Source organism: Chaetomium globosum, genomic scaffold (assembly GCF_000143365.1).
Source record: "Chaetomium globosum CBS 148.51 scaffold_7 genomic scaffold, whole genome shotgun sequence".
NCBI classification, from domain to species: Eukaryota; Fungi; Ascomycota; class Sordariomycetes; order Sordariales; family Chaetomiaceae; genus Chaetomium; species Chaetomium globosum.
The window spans coordinates 170,857-188,617 of record NT_165982.1 but is presented as its reverse complement, the minus strand read 5'-3'; the positions used below and the strand labels follow the sequence as shown (position 1 = coordinate 188,617).

Here is a 17,761-nt window from a genome sequence, read left to right as displayed (position 1 = left end):
CCCCAACCTCACAATCAACGGCCTCCCGCTCCCCAACCCACCAACGCACCTCCTCACCCCGCCCACCACCACCAGCACCTCCCCTGGCGGCACCACCACCACCTCTACCACCCCCCAAGTCCGCTACGAATACGAGCCCTTCGACGCGCGCAAGCGCGACCGCATCGAGGCTTTAATCTCCGAGGAAGAAGACCTGCTGCGGTCCATCGCGCAGCTGAAGCGGCGGGCGCCGGCGGCGGCGGCCAGCCGGTGGGGGGAGGCGACGCGGGCGGGGATGGCGGCGGACGAGGCCGGGCTGGCGGTGGCGGGGCAGCGGGTTGCGGAGGAGGGGGCGGTTAGCGGGCGGAGGGCGTTGGAGGGGATGGCGCCGTTGGAGAGGCAGGACGGGGTGGAGGGGCGGTTTGGGGAGGCGGTGGCTGGGTTGGGGAGGTTGAAGAGGGATTTGCCGCCGGCGCTGACGAGGATGGAAAGGACGAGGGTGGCGCAGGTGTCCATAAAGGAGGGGGGACGTAGTGGTGGTGGGAAGTAAGGGGGATGGGGGATGGCGGAACAGGAAAGGGAATGGCGTTTTGTGTTTTTTTTTTTGGGAGTGTACCGGATGGACGAGCGATACGAATGATGCTAGCTAGAAGTCGGACAAAGCATCCAAGGAATCTATTGTGTATCCATATGAATGGTCAAGATATTACGGAGAATACAAGGGATCTGTCTACGCGTCCCCAGGACCGTCCACAGAAACTCTGCAAAGATGCTTCCCTTAGCCGCTTGTACATGTGGGGCCGCCGCGGAACTATATATTCAGGATGAACTAGGTCCGTTCGCTAACCAACTCCCGGGTCCAGCTCAAACGCACAATTCTCGCCTAGCTGTCAACACCTATGCGGCAGCCGGGGCAGCAGCACCAGCCTTGTCCGCATCAGCGGTCTCCGCAATAGGGAGCTGGGTACCTTCCGCGACCGCTGGGGGCGCTGTCTGGGCCGTGGTGTCAGCCTTCTCGGCCTTCTTCTCCCACTTCGCAGGCTTGGCCCACTCGGCCTCGCGCCACGGGCCCATGTCGCTGAGCTCGCAGCCGCCCTCGCACTGGCAGGTACCACCGAACTGCTGGGGCAAGTTCTCGGCGGGGATCTGCTTGAGCAGTTCCGACTTGTAGCCGCTACCAAGTACGTGGATCTTCTCCACCGTGACAGGGTCCAGCCAGCCCTTGACAACGCTCCAGACGGTGCTGAAGCCCCAGGGTGTGTTGATCAGGTACAAGTGACCGAGGCGCTCCGGGTAGTAGTTCTGGCTGAGGCCACTGGCCTGCTTGACGTAGTTGAACACCTGCGACGCCTTGCTCAGGCCCACGCCCTTGAAGTCCATGATGGTGCAGCACGTCTCAAGCAGGACCCCAGCCTTGCGGCTGCACGCCGGCAACCGCGGGTCCGACACGCGCTCGTATTCGACTGCCAGGTTCGTGAGCATGCGGCTTTCCGTTGTGATCTTGTACATGGCGGTCAGGTCGATACTGCCGAGCTGCTCGATATAGACGGGGCGACCATCCTAAACGGTAGAGGCCAAGGGTTAACGTGGGGTTAACAACGGAAGTGACTAGGCGAGGCGTACCTTGTCGGTCTTGTGGTAGTACTGCGGGTAGTACTTGAAGACCTCCTTCTTCTCAGGGTAGTCCCAGTTCGGCAGTTCCTCGTCCAGCTTGGTCTCTTTCCGCCACTTCTCGCACTCGACAAACCTAGAGTCGGTCAATACCCGCCGTGTTTGATCTCATCGCCTCTCAGGTTACTTACATCTTCTTAGTAAGCTCAACATCGAACTTGCGGGCGCGCAGGAATCGCAACTAGGTAATTCGTCTATCAGCAACCCTTTCTCCGGGCCGAGATTATTCAAGAATGTCTGGCGTACCAAGGTAAGAGTGTCCAGGCGTTCGGTGTAACCCTCGGACTCGAGCAGCAACCTCAGTTGGTGCACCTGGGCCTGCTGTTGAGCGGTCAGATAGCCGGGATGCCCATTTTGCGGTTTGGGCGGTGTGGTCGGGAAATCGTAGTTGTCGTACTTGGGATCGAGTTCCAGAGTCGAGGGGGCAGGCGCGGGCGCAGCCATCGTGTCTGATTATTCGCTGGGATAGAAGGACGGGTGATGCGAAGTTGTGATGTTGTGTTGCCGTCTTGGGCTTGTCGAAGTTCCCCGCTATTTAGATGCCGCCAGTGGAGGAGTTGCCAATGAGGGGGGAAAGAGACTGTGGTCGGGTTCCGAATCGGCGTGGAGAGTGTGGATACAGGCAGGGGAACCGGCGGTTTGTGGTGAAGAAAAAGGCCAAAGGACAAGAAAAGAATTCACAATGTTGACGGGGCCTGAAATAGTCAGTTGGGATGGCAAGGGGTGCTGCACCGTTGATTTTTCGTCCTGGGTGTCTGGGTGATGGCAACCGGGGGCCCATCGAATGTGCGGTCAAGTCAATCACTCCCCACCCTGAGCCACCCACTAGCGAGGATGCGCCCCGCACAAGGCCAGACCCCCTCGGGCCCCCCACCCGACTCTCCTGGAGCCCCTGAAAATACGGAAATACGTGTTGAGCTAACCTAGAACAGATAATATTGGGAGAGGGTTGGCGCACTGCGCATGCCAAAAGACTGCTTTCCAACTCCCTTAACGGGCAGTAACACAAGTCAGATGTCAAACTTGGGGCCGGCCAGCAAGCAGTTGGCCCGCCTCGATCACTTTGACTGGCTGCAGGCCGGCGCACAGCAAGACTCGGGGCTACGACTCTCGAACTCTGCCGCCCTCAGGTCCTCCAACTAACATGGCGCATCCATCATCTTGGGATACCTCGAGCACTCACAGCCATCGTTACCAGCTTTGAACTTCATAATGCGTCGTGGGTCTCTTGTTCCCACCACGACGCGGGACAAGCTCCTTGGATTGTCTTTGATCGGCGTCAAAGCATGGCCCCTATAACTAATATCATCGTCCGTGTTGATCTGTAGATCTCCCGAGTTCCCCTTTGACAGGAGGGCTTCGCGGGCTCGATAAATCGAAAGTAATTCGTTCCGACCATCTCTTCCAGAGGTGCTGTTCTCAGCTTTCGGCCGCCCCTTCTACACCTTTTCCTTTCCCCTTATCCTCATCCTCCTTTTCCTTGCGCTTTTGCACAACGTCCCAGTTATATACCCTAGCGACCGCCACTTCCATCGTCTGCCGAAGATTAGCAAGCCTCCCGAAGATGGCCGAGACAAGGCTGTGTTACCGTTACTTGCTCCCGCAAAAAGTCTAAATCTTCTTCACAGTTCGATAGGCTCTGCTTCGCAGCCTGGAGTTTCGAATCGAGGAGCGTCTCGGCCTCACCAATCGGGTATGACAACATGACGTTGGCCTTTCATGCGTTAGCCCTCACCGGCACAGCTTGATCGAACGGAAGGGATTCCCCCTACCCCAAGCCACAAGTAAACTTCGTCCGTGGGTGGTATTTCCGCCTTTGCGTAAAGAGTATCGTTTAACTCAAAGGTCGTCTCTATCGCATCCGAGTTGGGCTGTCGTAATCGACAATCAGCACCATCCATAACCGAACTTGTTTCTGCGTCGTACCGTCCTCGATTTTAGGAACCGGACAGTCTCTAACGTCTTCCGGATATCGGGCAGCTTTTCCTTCAACCCCACCACCCTCCGTTGTAGATTCTGTTCCATAAACTGGTATTTCCTGCATTCCCAGGCCACGTATCAGCCGGAGGCCGTCCGCCAGCGTCGCAGTGTGTCGAGATCAACTTACGCAATCATCTCCTGAAACCGCCGCAACGTCGGCTCAACATCCGCCCGTGACGTGACATAGTCTTCGACCTTATCGACGAACGGCGCATACGGAATTCCGCGGGGGTTGGAGGGTGTAGCATCCCTGTTTGCGCCGGTGGTGTCGGTCAGCAAGAGCTTCCGCGAGACTGGAGTTTTGGCGGGTCGAAGCCACCTGGAAAGTCACCTACTTCGACGCCACGTCCTGATCTGTGCTGGCCATCGTGGGCAGTTCTCTCACATGTTGTGGCGGAGAGAATAAGACGAGTGGCAATCAACCCGAGCCAAAGCAATGACGTCGGGAAGGTGGTTGGAATGGCCGTTGTGATGGACGAAGCTCACCAAAAATTCATGGCGGGGTTGCTGAGTGCTCGTGTGGGGTAGGAATACCAAAAGCAACAGGGGCCAGTGTTGTGCTTGACACCAGCGGTAAGGTATCGACTCTGAACAAGCACAAACATTTCCTCAGCTCAGCCTATTCGTGCAAACCAGGGACGACTTATCGCATCAACCACCTTATATCATAATGGCCTCAACGGCATCTCATCTGTATGTAGTAGGCTGACTTCGGTAGAAGAAAACAAGGACGACGAGACTCCGTCCCGTGTACGATTCACCGACGTTCAGAGTCCCTTCCGAACGATTGATACTGCACCCGGCGGTGTCCACATCGTCACATGGATTGCTGTCTTTTTCAGCGATTGGAAGCACAGAAAATGGGCGGTATCACCGTGCTTGCACAAGACGTAAACTCGATATTCTATACACCTCAGTCAATGAATCTGCTGTGCATAGATTCGGAACTTGGTGCCAAGTTTCGGCGCCGCACACGGTTTCATCCCACTGCACATGCCATCGCATGAATGAAGGGCACCGGAACCATGGGTAGGTACCTAGTTTAATACTTTCATGTTTCCTGTCGCCAGGTCATGGCAAGTGTAGATAAGAGGAGAGAAACGGGCAGTTACCGCCCACTGGCACCTCTCGTTGCCCCGATGATGGTGTCAAACAAACATCGAGGCGGCCAGCCTCGGAAACGGGGTTGATTGGCCGCCTTGGCAGTGTGTCATAACGTCACACCGTCGCTGTCTCTGAGCGCCTCGCACGTCTAACACGTGTAGAATCGGGGGGGCATTGCCAGTCTTGCCAGTCTCGCCAGTCATCCCATCTCATTTGTGAGGATATCGATTCACAATCTGGTGATGTGCGAATTGCCCCCCTGCAACAGTCGCCTTCCCAAGGCAAGCGGACTGCCTTGTTTTGGTGAAGTGCCGGGGGTTGCCAGGTTGCCTCGCTAACTGCAAACAGACGCCGAGTGGTGGCGATGATGCAGCCGAACCAGGTAGCCTAGCTTACCCCGGCCACTACGTAATCAGACGCAGGAACACCTCACACCTGACCCTCCCCGTGCGCCGCCTCCCCATCCATCACCTCCGCATCCGCCCCAAGCCGCTTCCCCAACCTCTTCCCATCAACAACGAAATACCGTCTTTCATCCACATACCTCGCCATCAGCCTCGTTGTTCATCGTCCGTCATCATCACCTACGGCGACGAATTCTGTTCGCCTCGATCGCTACAACTCTCATTATTATTCTCCCAGCAGATTGACCAAACCATCGCCCAACATGAAGGGTGCTCTGCTGACCGCAGCTGTGCTGCTCGGCTCTGCCCAGGGCGCAGTCCACAAGATGAAGCTGCAGAAGGTCCCTCTCTCGGAACAGCTTGTACGCATGCCTTTCTTCCCATATCCCCGTCTTCGCCAACGCCGTCGGCCAACTAACCCTCGTCGCGTGTAGGAGGCTGTTCCCCTCAACACCCAGCTCGAGCAGCTCGGCCAAAAATACATGGGCGTGCGCCCCCGACAGTCCCATGCCAATGCCGTGTTCAACGGCATGGTTGCCGAGGTCAAGGGCAACCATCCGGTGCCCATCTCCAACTTCATGAACGCACAGTGTATGTGAAGCCGACTGTCGCGTGCTCTACGGACCACTGGAATAGCAAAACTAACACGCCTAGACTTCTCCGAGATCACAATCGGGAGCCCCCCTCAGACCTTCAAGGTCGTCTTGGATACGGGCAGCTCCAACCTGTGGGTTCCGTCGGTCGAATGCGGCTCGATCGCGTGCTACCTCCACACCAAGTACGACTCGTCCGCCTCGTCCACCTACAAGAAGAACGGGACCAACTTCGAGATTCGGTACGGGTCCGGCAGCCTGAGCGGCTTTGTCTCTCAGGACACCATGACCATCGGCGACATCACAATTAAGGGCCAGGACTTCGCCGAGGCCACTAGCGAACCCGGTCTCGCCTTTGCCTTCGGTCGCTTCGATGGTATCTTGGGTCTCGGCTACGACACAATCTCGGTCAACGGCATTGTCCCGCCTTTCTACAAGATGCTTGAGCAGAAGCTCATCGACGAGCCTGTCTTCGCCTTTTACCTGGCGGACGAGAAGGGCCAATCCGAAGTGGTCTTCGGCGGCGTCGACAGTGACAAGTACAAGGGCAAGATCACCACCATCCCCCTGAGGCGCAAGGCCTACTGGGAGGTGGACTTCGATGCCATCTCGTACGGCGACGACACGGCCGAGCTGGAGAACACCGGCGTTATCCTGGATACCGGTACTTCTCTGATCGCTCTGCCCAGCCAGCTGGCCGAGATGCTCAACGCCCAGATCGGCGCCAAGAAGAATTACGCTGGTCAGTACGCCATCGACTGCAACAAGCGCGATTCTCTCAAGGACGTCACTTTCAACCTGGCCGGTTACAACTTCACCCTCGGCCCCTACGACTACATCCTCGAGGTCAGCGGCAGCTGCATCTCCACATTCATGGGCATGGACTTCCCGGAGCCGACCGGGCCGCTTGCCATCCTCGGTGATGCCTTCCTCCGGAGGTATTACTCCATCTACGACCTCGGCGCCAACACCGTGGGTTTGGCTGAGGCGAAGTAATTGGCGCATGGACGGCATGGACATGATGGGAGTTTGGGATTGGGTCTGGGACTGTAATCTGTATCTACTGGTTCTCCTCGTTTGATTTCCTAAGTACCGGTCAAGGAACCTCTGCAACACGACAGTTTTTTATATAGCGAAAGCACCGTCAGGACTTGGCTCGGGCTTTTAGTCTTGGTTATGCAACAGACATTTCAAGGCAACATTGATACCGGCCTGACGTATTCGTAACCCATTCCCTTTGTGTGTAGACGCTCTTTCTCTTTGCCTAACTTTGGTTTCCCCCACGGTATTTCCACATTGCATTCACCAAGTACACAATAGTCGTTCGTAGAAACTATGACACAAGGGCTAAGCTCCGTCGCCAAAGAATGTTAAGGAATGCAAGGAACAGTGTAAGACTCTTAAGTGTCTCTCGGTAGTATGGTTGGTGTTAGTGATGTAAATCAAGGCCAGGCGGGGACTCGAATGAAGTGAATAGTGGCGCATCCCGAAAGAGAGGCAAATTCATGGCCCTCCAGAATGGACATCTCGTTTGGGTCTTGATTCATGGCCACGTACACGTGCTCAGGTACTAAGAATTACATGTCACCCATCTCATCGCGAACAAGCTGACCAACCCAACCCAACAACCCAACCCCAACCATCCCGGGCATCCCCGTCTTTGAACCATGCCATCCCCACCAGCGGAGCCCACCCATCTTCACTTCTTAAACGTCGCCGTCCGCCCCGCCCTCTCATAATTCATCTTCCTCGCCCCCTGCGGCGCATCCCCCGATTTCTTCGCGTACGGATCGTACGGCACCTTGCCGCGCCTGCCACCACCCCTCCCGCTGCTGCCGTCGCCGTCACCGTTGCCGTTGGCGTGGGCCACCCTCGGCGCGCGCAGCACCGACGACGCCGCGCTGTAGTCGAACGGCTGCTCGTCGTCGTCCTGCTCCGACTCCGGCTGCGGTTCGGCTTCGGCTTCGGTGTTGGCGCCTTCTGAGGGTGTCTTCTTCTTCCCGGCTTGGGCGGCTTTGGCTTGCTTTGCTGCTGCGCGGCGGTTTTGGCGTCGGGTGGGCAGGGTTGTGGTTTTGCTGTTGGGCTCCTCTCCCTGGGCCTCGGCGTCGGGGTTTTCGGACTCGTCCGCTGCTGCCGCGGGGCTGTCGTTGCTCGTCTCTGCGTCGGAGGCAGAGGCGGAGGCGGACTCGGATTTGGGTGGTGGCGCCACTGCCGTGTCAGCGTCGGAAGCTTTGCGTTTCCGTCCCTTTTTGAGGGTGAAGTCCCCCTCTTCGGGAACGGGGGCGGGCTCGGCGTCTTGCTTGGCGGCGCGTTTGGGTGGCGGCGCTGTGACGGTTGGTGGGTTTTCGTCGAAGGGGACCGTGTAGAGTGGGATCATCTCCTGCTTGTCAACTGGGCGTGCCTTGGAAGTTCCGTCCAATACCGAGTTGAGTGCCACATTCCCCCATAATTGGGAACGGTCGCTCTTCAGTTCCTCGATCTCGAGCGGCTCGGTATCCTGTATTGCGGTGGCTGCCGCGGGCTGGTCCCCGAGCGAGGCTTGTACTCTATCAGACGATGATTGCCTGAAGAATTGCAGCATCGTGGGGCCATTCGCACCCTGCGCCTTGGCTTCGGTGATGATCTTGAACAGTTCGCCAAGACGAGACTTGAGCGCTCCGGTATTCGACTCCAGCAAGCTCCATAGAGCCTTCATGTCCGTGGGCATGATGCGAGCTATGTTACTGAGGACTTGTTGTGTCATTATGAAAAAGGGGCTTTCGTCCTCTTGGCGGGCAATATCATCCCGCCACTTGTGCACCGCTTTGTAGACGGCAAACTGCTCGCTGTCGTATAACGTGGACGATTTGGTCAAGGTGGCATGCCAACCCCGGTTGCCAGCGCCTGTTTCCGGGTCGCAGAAGGAGTTCTCGTACCGCTGTAAAGCCACTTCCTTAGACTTTTGAATGACACGGTCGGTGGGGTGTCCATCTGAGCCGTTTTGGGTGGCAAGTTGGGCGAGCTCGTTCCGCAGCATGTCGTAGATGTAGAGTAAGAAATGGGTATCGGATCGAGCGTAGTAAAACATCTCCTCCGGGAGAGGTCTGGCACACGGGTTAGTTGAGAAATAAGGAGGCACTGGATCAGGGCTTACCTTAACCGCCAATCCGCGAGCTGATACTTCTTGTCCGCGTCGAAGTCGACAAATTTCTTAAGTAGAAATGCCAGACTTTTGCCCGCATACTGGAGGGCGGTGCTAGCGTAGAAAGTATCGAATAACCCCACAACATAGAGACCGAGGTCCCGTTGAAGCCAGATAATGTCCATGAATGCGCCGTGGAGAACCTAGGCTAGTCAGCGATGCGCACCGTTGCTCGTTTCGATGTTCCTTACCTTGACAATCTTCGGGTCCGCAAAGACTTCATTAAGAACTTCGAGCTTGTGTCTCCAAGGTACCAGAGTGTCGATTATCCAATCCTTTTCCCTCGTGCTGATCTGCATCAACGACAAAAGTCCCGTGTATGACCTAAAGTCGTGGTGTTCCAAATCGATCGCAATCTCGGGTGCCTTCTTCAGCTCCTCCAGCATCTCCAAAACACCCTCGTAGGTGTCTACCCAAATTGCCGTTGTTTTCTCCAAGGGGGGGTATCCGATGGGCTCGCGGGACTTGAAGACGTGATCTGGATATTGCATATCTATGATTTCCTGTTTGTAGGGATGCTCATATCTTCAAAAGTCAGCATTCTGTTTCGAATAGAAGTGGGTGTGTTGCACGTACTGAGGACGGCCTTCGTCGTTAACGGAGATTGTCAAACTTGCGTCCAGTGGGGTCTGGGCATGGGGCTTGCTTGTGAGGAGAGGTTTCCATGGTCCCGACTCGAAGTTGTCTATCTTCTTCTCGAACGTATTCTGGGGCTTTAGGATGTTGGCGCGCTTCATCGACCAGTCGAGCCTGTCAGTGGTTGACTTTGGCCGCTTAGTATCCCGTCCCTGTGATGCGTTAGCAGAGGCGACACGGGGCTCGGGCGTGTTTGGGAAATCATACAGATTCGGGGGTCGGCGCATCTTTCCTCTTGACCAGGCCGGTGTACTCGTCCAGGCAGGTGTCGGACTTCTCCAAGAGCGAGTCAATCACATCTAGCACGCCCTTCCACTGGATCTCAACATCGTCCACATCTTCCAGTTGGGGTTCCCTCTGCGCGGTGAACTTGGAGGCGGATTTCAAAACGCCACGGGCCAGTTCGAGCAAGCGATCCGTGTTCTGGTCGAGGCGAGCCGCGACTGAGGGGTGGACAGTCCGCTGAAACTGGAGGTCCTCGTTCGCGAGCGTGTTCACCGAGCGTGTTACCGTGACGAGAGTGGAATGAACCCTGTCCCGGAGGGGTTTGAGGTTCTGCGATGAATCCATTATTCTACCAATGCCGATGAGGGGGTCTCTTATTTTGTGAAGGCAATCGGCGAGACCGGCGCGCATGTCCTGCTGCCCATTTTGACATCGGCGCAACCTCCAACTGTTTGGGACTTTTTCGGGCCCGCTTTGTCTTGGTTCCATCCGATAAGATGCCGCGTTCGTCGCGACCATCCGGTGGCTCCGCCGCGATAAGATAAGCACTGTTGCCAATTGGTGTGCCTTGCCGGCCGAGTCACCAGGTAAACCACTGTTCCGGCAGCATCATCAATTAAACCAATCTGGCTGGATATATCCTGGAACACCAATTGCGTGTGTGGTCCCTACATTTTGAGAGGTTCTCATTACATCCAATTACAAGAAACTATCTGTCTAAAAGGCTCAACGTAGGGATACATAATTTGCCACTGCCCACTGACGGCGATCCAACATCACATTGAGTCGTCAATCGACACTGGTCAGCCGATACTCTCGATAATATTGCGGTACAGGTTCCCATCCGACGCAGGGTTCAGGGAATATGTCGCAATCACTCGCGCCTGAGTGCAACGAGGTCAAGGAGTGAGCGAGCACATTCCACGAATCTGCCTAATGTCCTCTGAAGGAAAGCGACTGATTTGCAGATGAAGGCGCTATGACACGTGCTTTTTGAAGTGGTATAGCGAAAGTCAGTTCTTCTAGGAGGCTGCCGTTTCTCCCGTGTGTGTTACGTCCACGGATGCTGATGATTACGATAGAATATCTTCGTGGGATGGGCACAACCGATAACAACGAATGCGCTGCTTTATTCACGGAATATAATTCGTGTTTGAAAGTAAGCAAACTAATCTTTTAACGCAAAACACTCGAAACCAAGCGGTATATAACAGGGCTGATGAGGATTGATTCGTAGGGAGCGCTTAAGAAGCGTGGAATAGACAAGCTGCTGGACGAAGCTCGGGAAGATAACAGAGAAAACGATGCAACATTAATGGGGAAAAAAAAGTGTAAGTCATGGTCTGACACTCGTGCTATCAGATCTAACAAGGGTCCCTCTCAGAATACGAGGTGGTGATACCGGCCTACGACCAGTGGCATCATTTTCTATTCCTCAGCATTGTACCATTATTGTATAGTGTGTCACGCAGAACAAGCCTCTCCTTCAGTTAATTTCTTTTCTCCCCTTTCTATCACCTAGGTCTTCCGGCACAATACTATTATTTCAAGCCGCTCATTGGCTGTGGATTTCAGTCGTCAACCGTCATGAGTGATTAGGGGCGGCAATTTGTACTGGAGGCGCATACAAATGGTTCATTGTCTACATTCCCGAAATGTTTTACATTGTTTTGCCGAACTTGTTGCTGCGTCTGAATGGATGTTCTCGGGTTGAAGACGAACGTATGTACCACGAGAAGCCGGCGCGAGTCCTTTGGTGCATCATGAACTGGCGCATTCATCAATGGATTCGGGGTTTAGGAATTGGAACGGAGCTTTCATTTAATATCAGGGCTACAACATATGTCAGTATACCCCCCGTTGTCACAATTCCAGGATGCAAGCTGCAGCATCAGGGGCTCGTCGCCTAGGTCTTACGGTTGGGGGTTATGTATTAACAAACCACAATTCTGGAGCCCTGGTGACTAACTCTTCAAGCTGGCTAGTTGTTTTTTCTTAGAACTGCGATGGATGAGGACGCGGCGGCGCGGCGCTCAATGGCACACGAATTAGCGACAAGTTACAACCACGGCAGGATGAGCTTCCCAGCTAGCTAAGTCGACTGACTACCTTACCTAATACTAGTACCTCGTAGAATATGTCTCCACAACTTGGCCACAAGTTCGAGCCCATTTCCACGTTCTGTTACTGTTTATGGATGATACCCAAGGATACGGCGCATCCGGCAACGGTCAGGACGGACCTAATTCTGTGACATGTTCCATTCCTTGCCCATGTTAGATCGATGGAAGTGTGAGACACCGAAAGCCGCGAGGCCCACCGAATCCAACGGCAACGGGGTTCTAGGTTTTCGAGACATCTCGGGTTTCTTGACCGACAATGCTTCGTCCTCCACAATGAGGCATGTACCTTAGCCTTTAGGCAGCTAAGGTAGTGGTTTGGGCGCTCGGGCAGGTTATGACTTATGAACAGGTAACGTCGAGGTCCAGGAGTTGATTCTATTGACTTTCACTCACGACGAAGATTCAGATCTCGGCCATGGTACAGTCACCGGCTTGTAAAGTTCTAAGGGGAAAGGACACACATCCTCCCACTGTTATGGTCGCGCCTCCGCCGAGGTCAAATTTGCCGGCGCAGTCAGAAGCTTAAACCCAAAACCAGGTGGCATGTGTTGCTCCAATCCAAGCAACCGGAAGTCATCCGGGAATAAAACCAGAAGCAGCCGGGGGGTGGCCAGGGGTTTTCATGGATCGAATCCTCCACGTTAGTCCGCACTACGTACATGTATATAGTTTATATCCTTCGCCGTTGCGGCGCCGTTACGGCACATGCGGACTAGCTAGCAGCGACCCGCCGAAGGAATTTCCCTCCTTCCCACCCTTATCATGGAACTATCCCAGGACGGACAAACTTCGTAGTCCGCCGTGCCGTATTCCTTCTGTTTCCTCTCGGGTTACCGGATTTGGCCTTGGTGAGTTTTAGAACAGCCGGCGTCCTCAAAAATAGGGAAGAAACATGGGTCTTGTTATTCACTTGGTGTCTGTGCCCGACAATTCCGGCCTCATCGGCAGTCGTTTGGGAGCTTCAGAGGAACGAGTTCGCTGGCCTTCCAGTTTCACGCCAGCTGTGACGCCGTGACGTCGCGGCGGCGAACTGGATGGCCACCGGTACGAGACCTCGAGGTTAGGGGAGCGTGTTGGGTTTCGGTGGTGACCAACATGAAGCAAAATGGGGAAGAAGGGAGTATATAAAGCGAGGGAAACAACCTCCTGAAAGTGATATTTCTGCAGACACAAACACACAGCAATCAAAACATCAGCCTCATCAACCCATAACAAAACAACACGGAAACGATCGTTCCGACCAGCCTCTCAGCTTCTACTCTCCAGCCCCCACTGTCCAACTTTTCCAACCCTCCAATCAGTTGTCATGGGTACCCGGTGCACCGAGTGCGGCCTGCTTTGGAGCCAGCGGGTGCCCGAGCCCGTGAAGAAGCAGTGCACCAAGTGCAAGTGGGGCTACGTGAAATGCTCGGGCTGCGCGCGTTCCCCGCCGTGTAGGCAGCCGGGCTGCCTTCAGGGTCAGCGAAAGTGCACCGCGTGCAACGGCGTCGGCGAGACCCTGTCCGTCAGTTGCTCGAAGTATAAGACGCACAACAAGTCTTAGACGGGGACAATGGACAATTGGACAATTGGACATCTGGGGCGACCACAAATAGGCGGTTTGTTAGGGACGGCGGGCTGTTACGGCTACCGCCTATTTGTGGAATGGGTTCAAGATCCAACTGGGATTATTTGGGAGGGGAAGTTGGGTCTAGGGCAGGAGTCGAGGGAATCATTTCTAGCTGGACTCGGATTTGATAGGAGGTGTGCAGTAGTGTAGTAGCAGGGCTGAATTCGATGTGTATCATGGCAGGCCCATGGTTTGCTTTTTCAAACTACGCTCCAAGTACGTTCCAGTGAAAATGTGTTGGATGTTATCATGTTGCCTCCTTGAGTTGACTGAAATCAAAACCTAACTACCTAAATAAAGTAGTTATTTGGTTTGAACGGCTCAACTGATTCAAATTCCATTAACACTCTAAATGGTAACCTGATGAAGTCCTGCCATGTGGGACGAGACCGTGGAGTCAGAGCATATCCCTGATTCTTGTCGCCAACTGTGGTCGTTGATAAGTTCCTACATGTACTTGAGGAGGGAGGCAGGTAAGATGTGATTTGACAAAGCTCCATCGTTGAGTTACAGGGATTTATCTCAAAAAGCCGAGACCCACTTTCGCCAGGTCTCACTGCACGGACCAGGGCAGCCCCCAGATTTTTTCGATCGAGGCGGCTCGTGCACGCCAAGGTGACAAGTCGGGATTTCAAGGTTCTGGACCTTCAACGCCCCTTCCTCTTCAAGAACGCGATTGTGTGTAATCTGTACATTGCCTGCCCGTCTTGCCCGCCCGCCCGCCGCTGCCAACCGCAACCTGCGCCGACGCCAAAACGTGGTCCTGCCACTGTCGCCGCGAGTATACCGCTCACAAATCACCCAATTGCCTCCACCCTGGCCCGGAATGCTCAGGCCATAGAACGAGCGCGATTCTATGCACCCCTTCTCCATCTTAACTCTTGGCATCTTCGTAGCCGGCTACATCACCGCTCGATGGGATCTCGTCACTCGCCTCTATGAGCTTGCCATCTTTGCCTGGAACTACGGAGTGGTCGTAAGCAACCCCCCCCCCCCCTCCCCCCTGACCCGAAGGCGCCTTGAGCCCTGCTGTGCGACCCGAAACGATCGGCTTCTAACCGACCATCATCGTCTGTTTCGCAGACTCGCGCCGCCAAGGGATTTGCCGTCCTCAGTCTCGCCTTTTTCTTCATATTTCTCCCAGTAGAACGTCTTGCGACCCGCGAGGGGAATTTGGTACGACCATATAGCTCTCCGTTTTTATCCGAGCCCTACCTCCCATCGGGGCATGTTCGAATCCATGCTGACCTGCCTGTCCGCAGCATCCCCGCTCCACCGGATCAGGCATCTCTGCTAGGGAACAATTGCGACGACGGGGTTCTTTCTAGCTGATTGACCGCGTCTCTGCTGTCTGACATGCCAGAGAATGATGGCTTGATGCGCGTGTTCTGGCCGGCCGACCTGCCGCGGTCGGACCATAAGGGCGTGGTGGTGGGGTGGAGGAATTCGGCCTTGGACGTCTTCGTTTTGACCATCTTGGAGGCGGTCGAGGTATGTGCTTGTTCTTTTTGTGGAGGTGGTTTTCACATACAACACTCGCAGGATGGGTTTGCTAACGTGACCCTAGCCCCGAAACGTCGAGTTTGCCCTCAAGATCGGTACCCTCGTCCGCGACGCTGCTCATCCCGTGGGCCGTATCTACGAACTATGCGGCCAATCGTCCATACACGTCCTCGGCGTCTCGAATACACCCGACTCGGCCGACCTCGACTCGTCATGGATACACGTTGTAGTAGGGCCGGGACGTCGCGTCCCTGCCGTCACATGTGCGCGTGCCTCGAGCATCCAACTCATCCTCTTCGAGAGGCCGCGCCCTGAAAGGATGCAGTACATATCGCTAAACCCCATTGCGCTAGCCTTGGACGACAAGCATGACAATTCCCGGCAAGACGTCCCTGACGGGAGTGAGGATGATGACGAAAAGGGAGAGAGGAGGCGGAAGGAGCAAAAGAGGAAGCTGGTCGAGAAGCTGAAACAACATTCCATTTCGAAGCGGGTCCCCTCGGAAAAGGAACAAGCGCTCGCCAAGATTGTGAACCAGATCAACTGCGCATGGGAGCTTGAGCAGCTGCTCCAAAAGAACGTCTCCCGAATTGGTACGCGCCCCAAGAGGAGTCTTAGCGTCTCCGAGAGGGTTGTCGAGTCAGCAACGACGGCGCGCGACATGATGCTAGTGTGGATGTGGAACATGTTCACCGTATATGTTTGGCCCATCATCAAGCGGCTTTTCGTCATGGGCCTCATGGCTCACCGGGTTGCCGCTGAGGTGCTCTTGCGCATCTTGGAGTGGCGGGCACAGCCAAGATACGCCGCCCTGAAGGACATCTCGGCTACGGCGCAACAAGTCGAGATCCGCCTCCAGCAATTCTGCTACTGGCCGATGCAGTACGTCACACTTCGGCTCAGGAAGAATGATTGGGAGAGCGTGACGACGAGCCACCCTGACTACATTCGTTTCTACAACAGCCTCTGGCTGGTGGCCAACGATGTTATCATCGGCATTGCGCTAGGATCCTACATCATCGATAACGCCGGCTGGGCCGCCGAAGAGATCAGCAAGCTCCTCAGCCAGTACACGGTAGACGCACTGCAGAGCAGCATCTCATGGCTTATGGGATGGCCTGCTGGGTTGAAGTTGAACAATGAGTTGGGGGCATTTCTGGGGGATTTATTTTTATGGGTCATCGAATATTGGTCAAGTAAGCCCCCGTAACCCCTCGACAAGCCTCGACAAGCCGGGTATGGAGGATTTTCTAACGCAAAGCCAGGCTGCATCGAGGCGCTCCGCCCCATTCTGCCGCACATCATCTGGTTTATAGGCTTCTCGAGCTTCGCCGGCGCCAGTATGCCGATCGCCCTCTTCTCGGACCTGCTCTCAATCCTGACGGTACACATTTACTCTTTCTACCTCGCCTCGGCTCGAATCTACCACTGGCAGCTGAACATTTTGATATCGCTGTTTCACTTGTTCAGGGGCAAGAAGCACAACGTCCTCAGGAACCGTATCGACTCATGCGACTACGACCTCGACCAGCTGCTCGTCGGCACCATTCTCTTCACTCTTCTCTTTTTCCTCCTACCCACAGTAGCAGTCTTTTACCTTAATTTTGCTATTGCACGCATGGTCATCATTTCGCTCAAGGCCGTTTTCGATACTATGCTTTCCTGCCTCAACCACTTTCCTCTTTTCGCGCTCATGCTCCGGGTTAAGGATCCCGGGCGGCTCCCAGGTATGTCGATGTCCGACGCCATCATTTCGGGGCCCTAACTGACCCGACCACAGGCGGCATTCGTTTTGAGCTTCGAGATACCCAAGACTTTAGACGCCCCGTTAATGACTCCTCCCCACAACTCTCTTCGACCTCCGTAATACACTTAAAGGTAAGCCGCTGGTTGACAATAACAATTTCAGGGACTAGAATTAACCCCGGGCAGTCTGTCGAACTTAAGTTCAAGGCCATGTTTTACCAATATTTCCAAATGGGCCAACGAATCCGCAAGCATTACCTTTCGCCCCGGGTGTTGCTCTGCCTCCTCACGGGCAAGTTTGTCCCACCGCTGAATCGGAAGAACCTCTACAGCCTCCAATACAGCATGCTTCCTGCGCGGCGGGCAGGCGTCATGGAGATGTGGACTGCAGTCAACTCGCTGCCGGAGCCTAAGAAGCGGATGCCGGTGTTGCATGTGCCGGTTCTCGCAAACGGGCGGAAGTTCCCAAGTAATTACAGCGGGGGACGGTCGCGGGGTTATGGGTAAAGTTTGTATGATGATACGACGTAATAGAAGGTGCGGTATTGGTATGCTGTTATGTGAAAGCTGTGGAGTTGTTGATGTGATGTGGCCCCAACCTATTCCCTATTGGGTGTGTGGCAGTCTTGGAAAGGGAGGGTGGTCTTCTTTGCATCTGCAGCCGACGTACCCCTAGCCTGTCTCGGTGGTCGAGACCGCTCCGATGCACAACATACTTCGTACCAGGGATGAAGCCCAGCCAAAGCAGTGCAACGTCTACTCGTCCAGCAAAGAGTGGTGGTTACCCACATACAAGGACTTTTGCATTGGGGAGGGTGTTGCCTTGCCCTGCGGATACATAAGCAAACAGTCATCCTCTCCCAATACCTCAGAGTTCAAAGCCTTTCATCTTAGCTAAACGGAATTATACTACTGTCCGGTGAAATATTCAAGCCAGGGTAAGTTGACTGTGAAGCGGTGTAATAAAGGGGGGACAAGACGAATGCAAAACAGTCTCGTTCACCGCC

At 54.9% G+C, this 17,761-nt stretch overlaps 6 protein-coding genes across 6 annotated transcripts in view; 3 read left to right on the top strand and 3 right to left on the bottom strand.

Annotated features, from left to right (window-relative positions):
* The window catches only part of CHGG_09639 (uncharacterized protein), a gene marked incomplete at both ends in the record, with an annotated part of 1,298 nt that extends 769 nt beyond the window's left edge, over positions 1-529 (top strand). Inside the window, one exon of the mRNA XM_001227565.1 lies at positions 120-529. Coding sequence (XP_001227566.1) covers positions 120-529 — 410 coding nt within the window. The remainder of the gene's footprint in view (positions 1-119) is intronic.
* A 347-nt stretch (positions 530-876) lies between these two features.
* Positions 877-2,094, bottom strand: CHGG_09638 (uncharacterized protein; the record flags this gene model as incomplete). Its single annotated transcript, XM_001227564.1, has 4 exons — positions 877-1,539; positions 1,603-1,726; positions 1,782-1,831; positions 1,897-2,094. The coding sequence occupies 4 exons, from the start codon at positions 2,092-2,094 to the stop codon at positions 877-879; spliced, it is 1,035 nt and encodes a 344-aa protein (XP_001227565.1).
* Positions 2,095-3,163: 1,069 nt separating this feature from the next.
* CHGG_09637 (uncharacterized protein) lies at positions 3,164-3,997 on the bottom strand (the record flags this gene model as incomplete). The annotated part of the gene is made up of 5 exons (XM_001227563.1): positions 3,164-3,186; positions 3,337-3,364; positions 3,577-3,688; positions 3,758-3,880; positions 3,966-3,997. The coding sequence occupies 5 exons, from the start codon at positions 3,995-3,997 to the stop codon at positions 3,164-3,166; spliced, it is 318 nt and encodes a 105-aa protein (XP_001227564.1).
* Positions 3,998-5,401: 1,404 nt separating this feature from the next.
* On the top strand, positions 5,402-6,727 carry CHGG_09636 (vacuolar protease A precursor; the record flags this gene model as incomplete). The annotated part of the gene is made up of 3 exons (XM_001227562.1): positions 5,402-5,500; positions 5,573-5,729; positions 5,793-6,727. 3 exons carry the CDS (start codon positions 5,402-5,404, stop codon positions 6,725-6,727), a joined length of 1,191 nt encoding a protein of 396 aa, XP_001227563.1.
* Positions 6,728-7,430: 703 nt separating this feature from the next.
* CHGG_09635 (uncharacterized protein) lies at positions 7,431-10,118 on the bottom strand (the record flags this gene model as incomplete). Its single annotated transcript, XM_001227561.1, has 5 exons — positions 7,431-8,814; positions 8,865-9,055; positions 9,104-9,437; positions 9,489-9,700; positions 9,756-10,118. The coding sequence occupies 5 exons, from the start codon at positions 10,116-10,118 to the stop codon at positions 7,431-7,433; spliced, it is 2,484 nt and encodes an 827-aa protein (XP_001227562.1).
* A 3,084-nt stretch (positions 10,119-13,202) lies between these two features.
* CHGG_09634 (uncharacterized protein) lies at positions 13,203-17,486 on the top strand (the record flags this gene model as incomplete). Its single annotated transcript, XM_001227560.1, has 12 exons — positions 13,203-13,400; positions 13,651-13,721; positions 13,875-13,978; positions 14,402-14,481; positions 14,871-14,996; positions 15,073-15,890; positions 15,972-16,204; positions 16,274-16,735; positions 16,789-16,886; positions 16,941-17,223; positions 17,289-17,302; positions 17,379-17,486. The coding sequence occupies 12 exons, from the start codon at positions 13,203-13,205 to the stop codon at positions 17,484-17,486; spliced, it is 2,595 nt and encodes an 864-aa protein (XP_001227561.1).
* Positions 17,487-17,761: the final 275 nt, after the last annotated feature.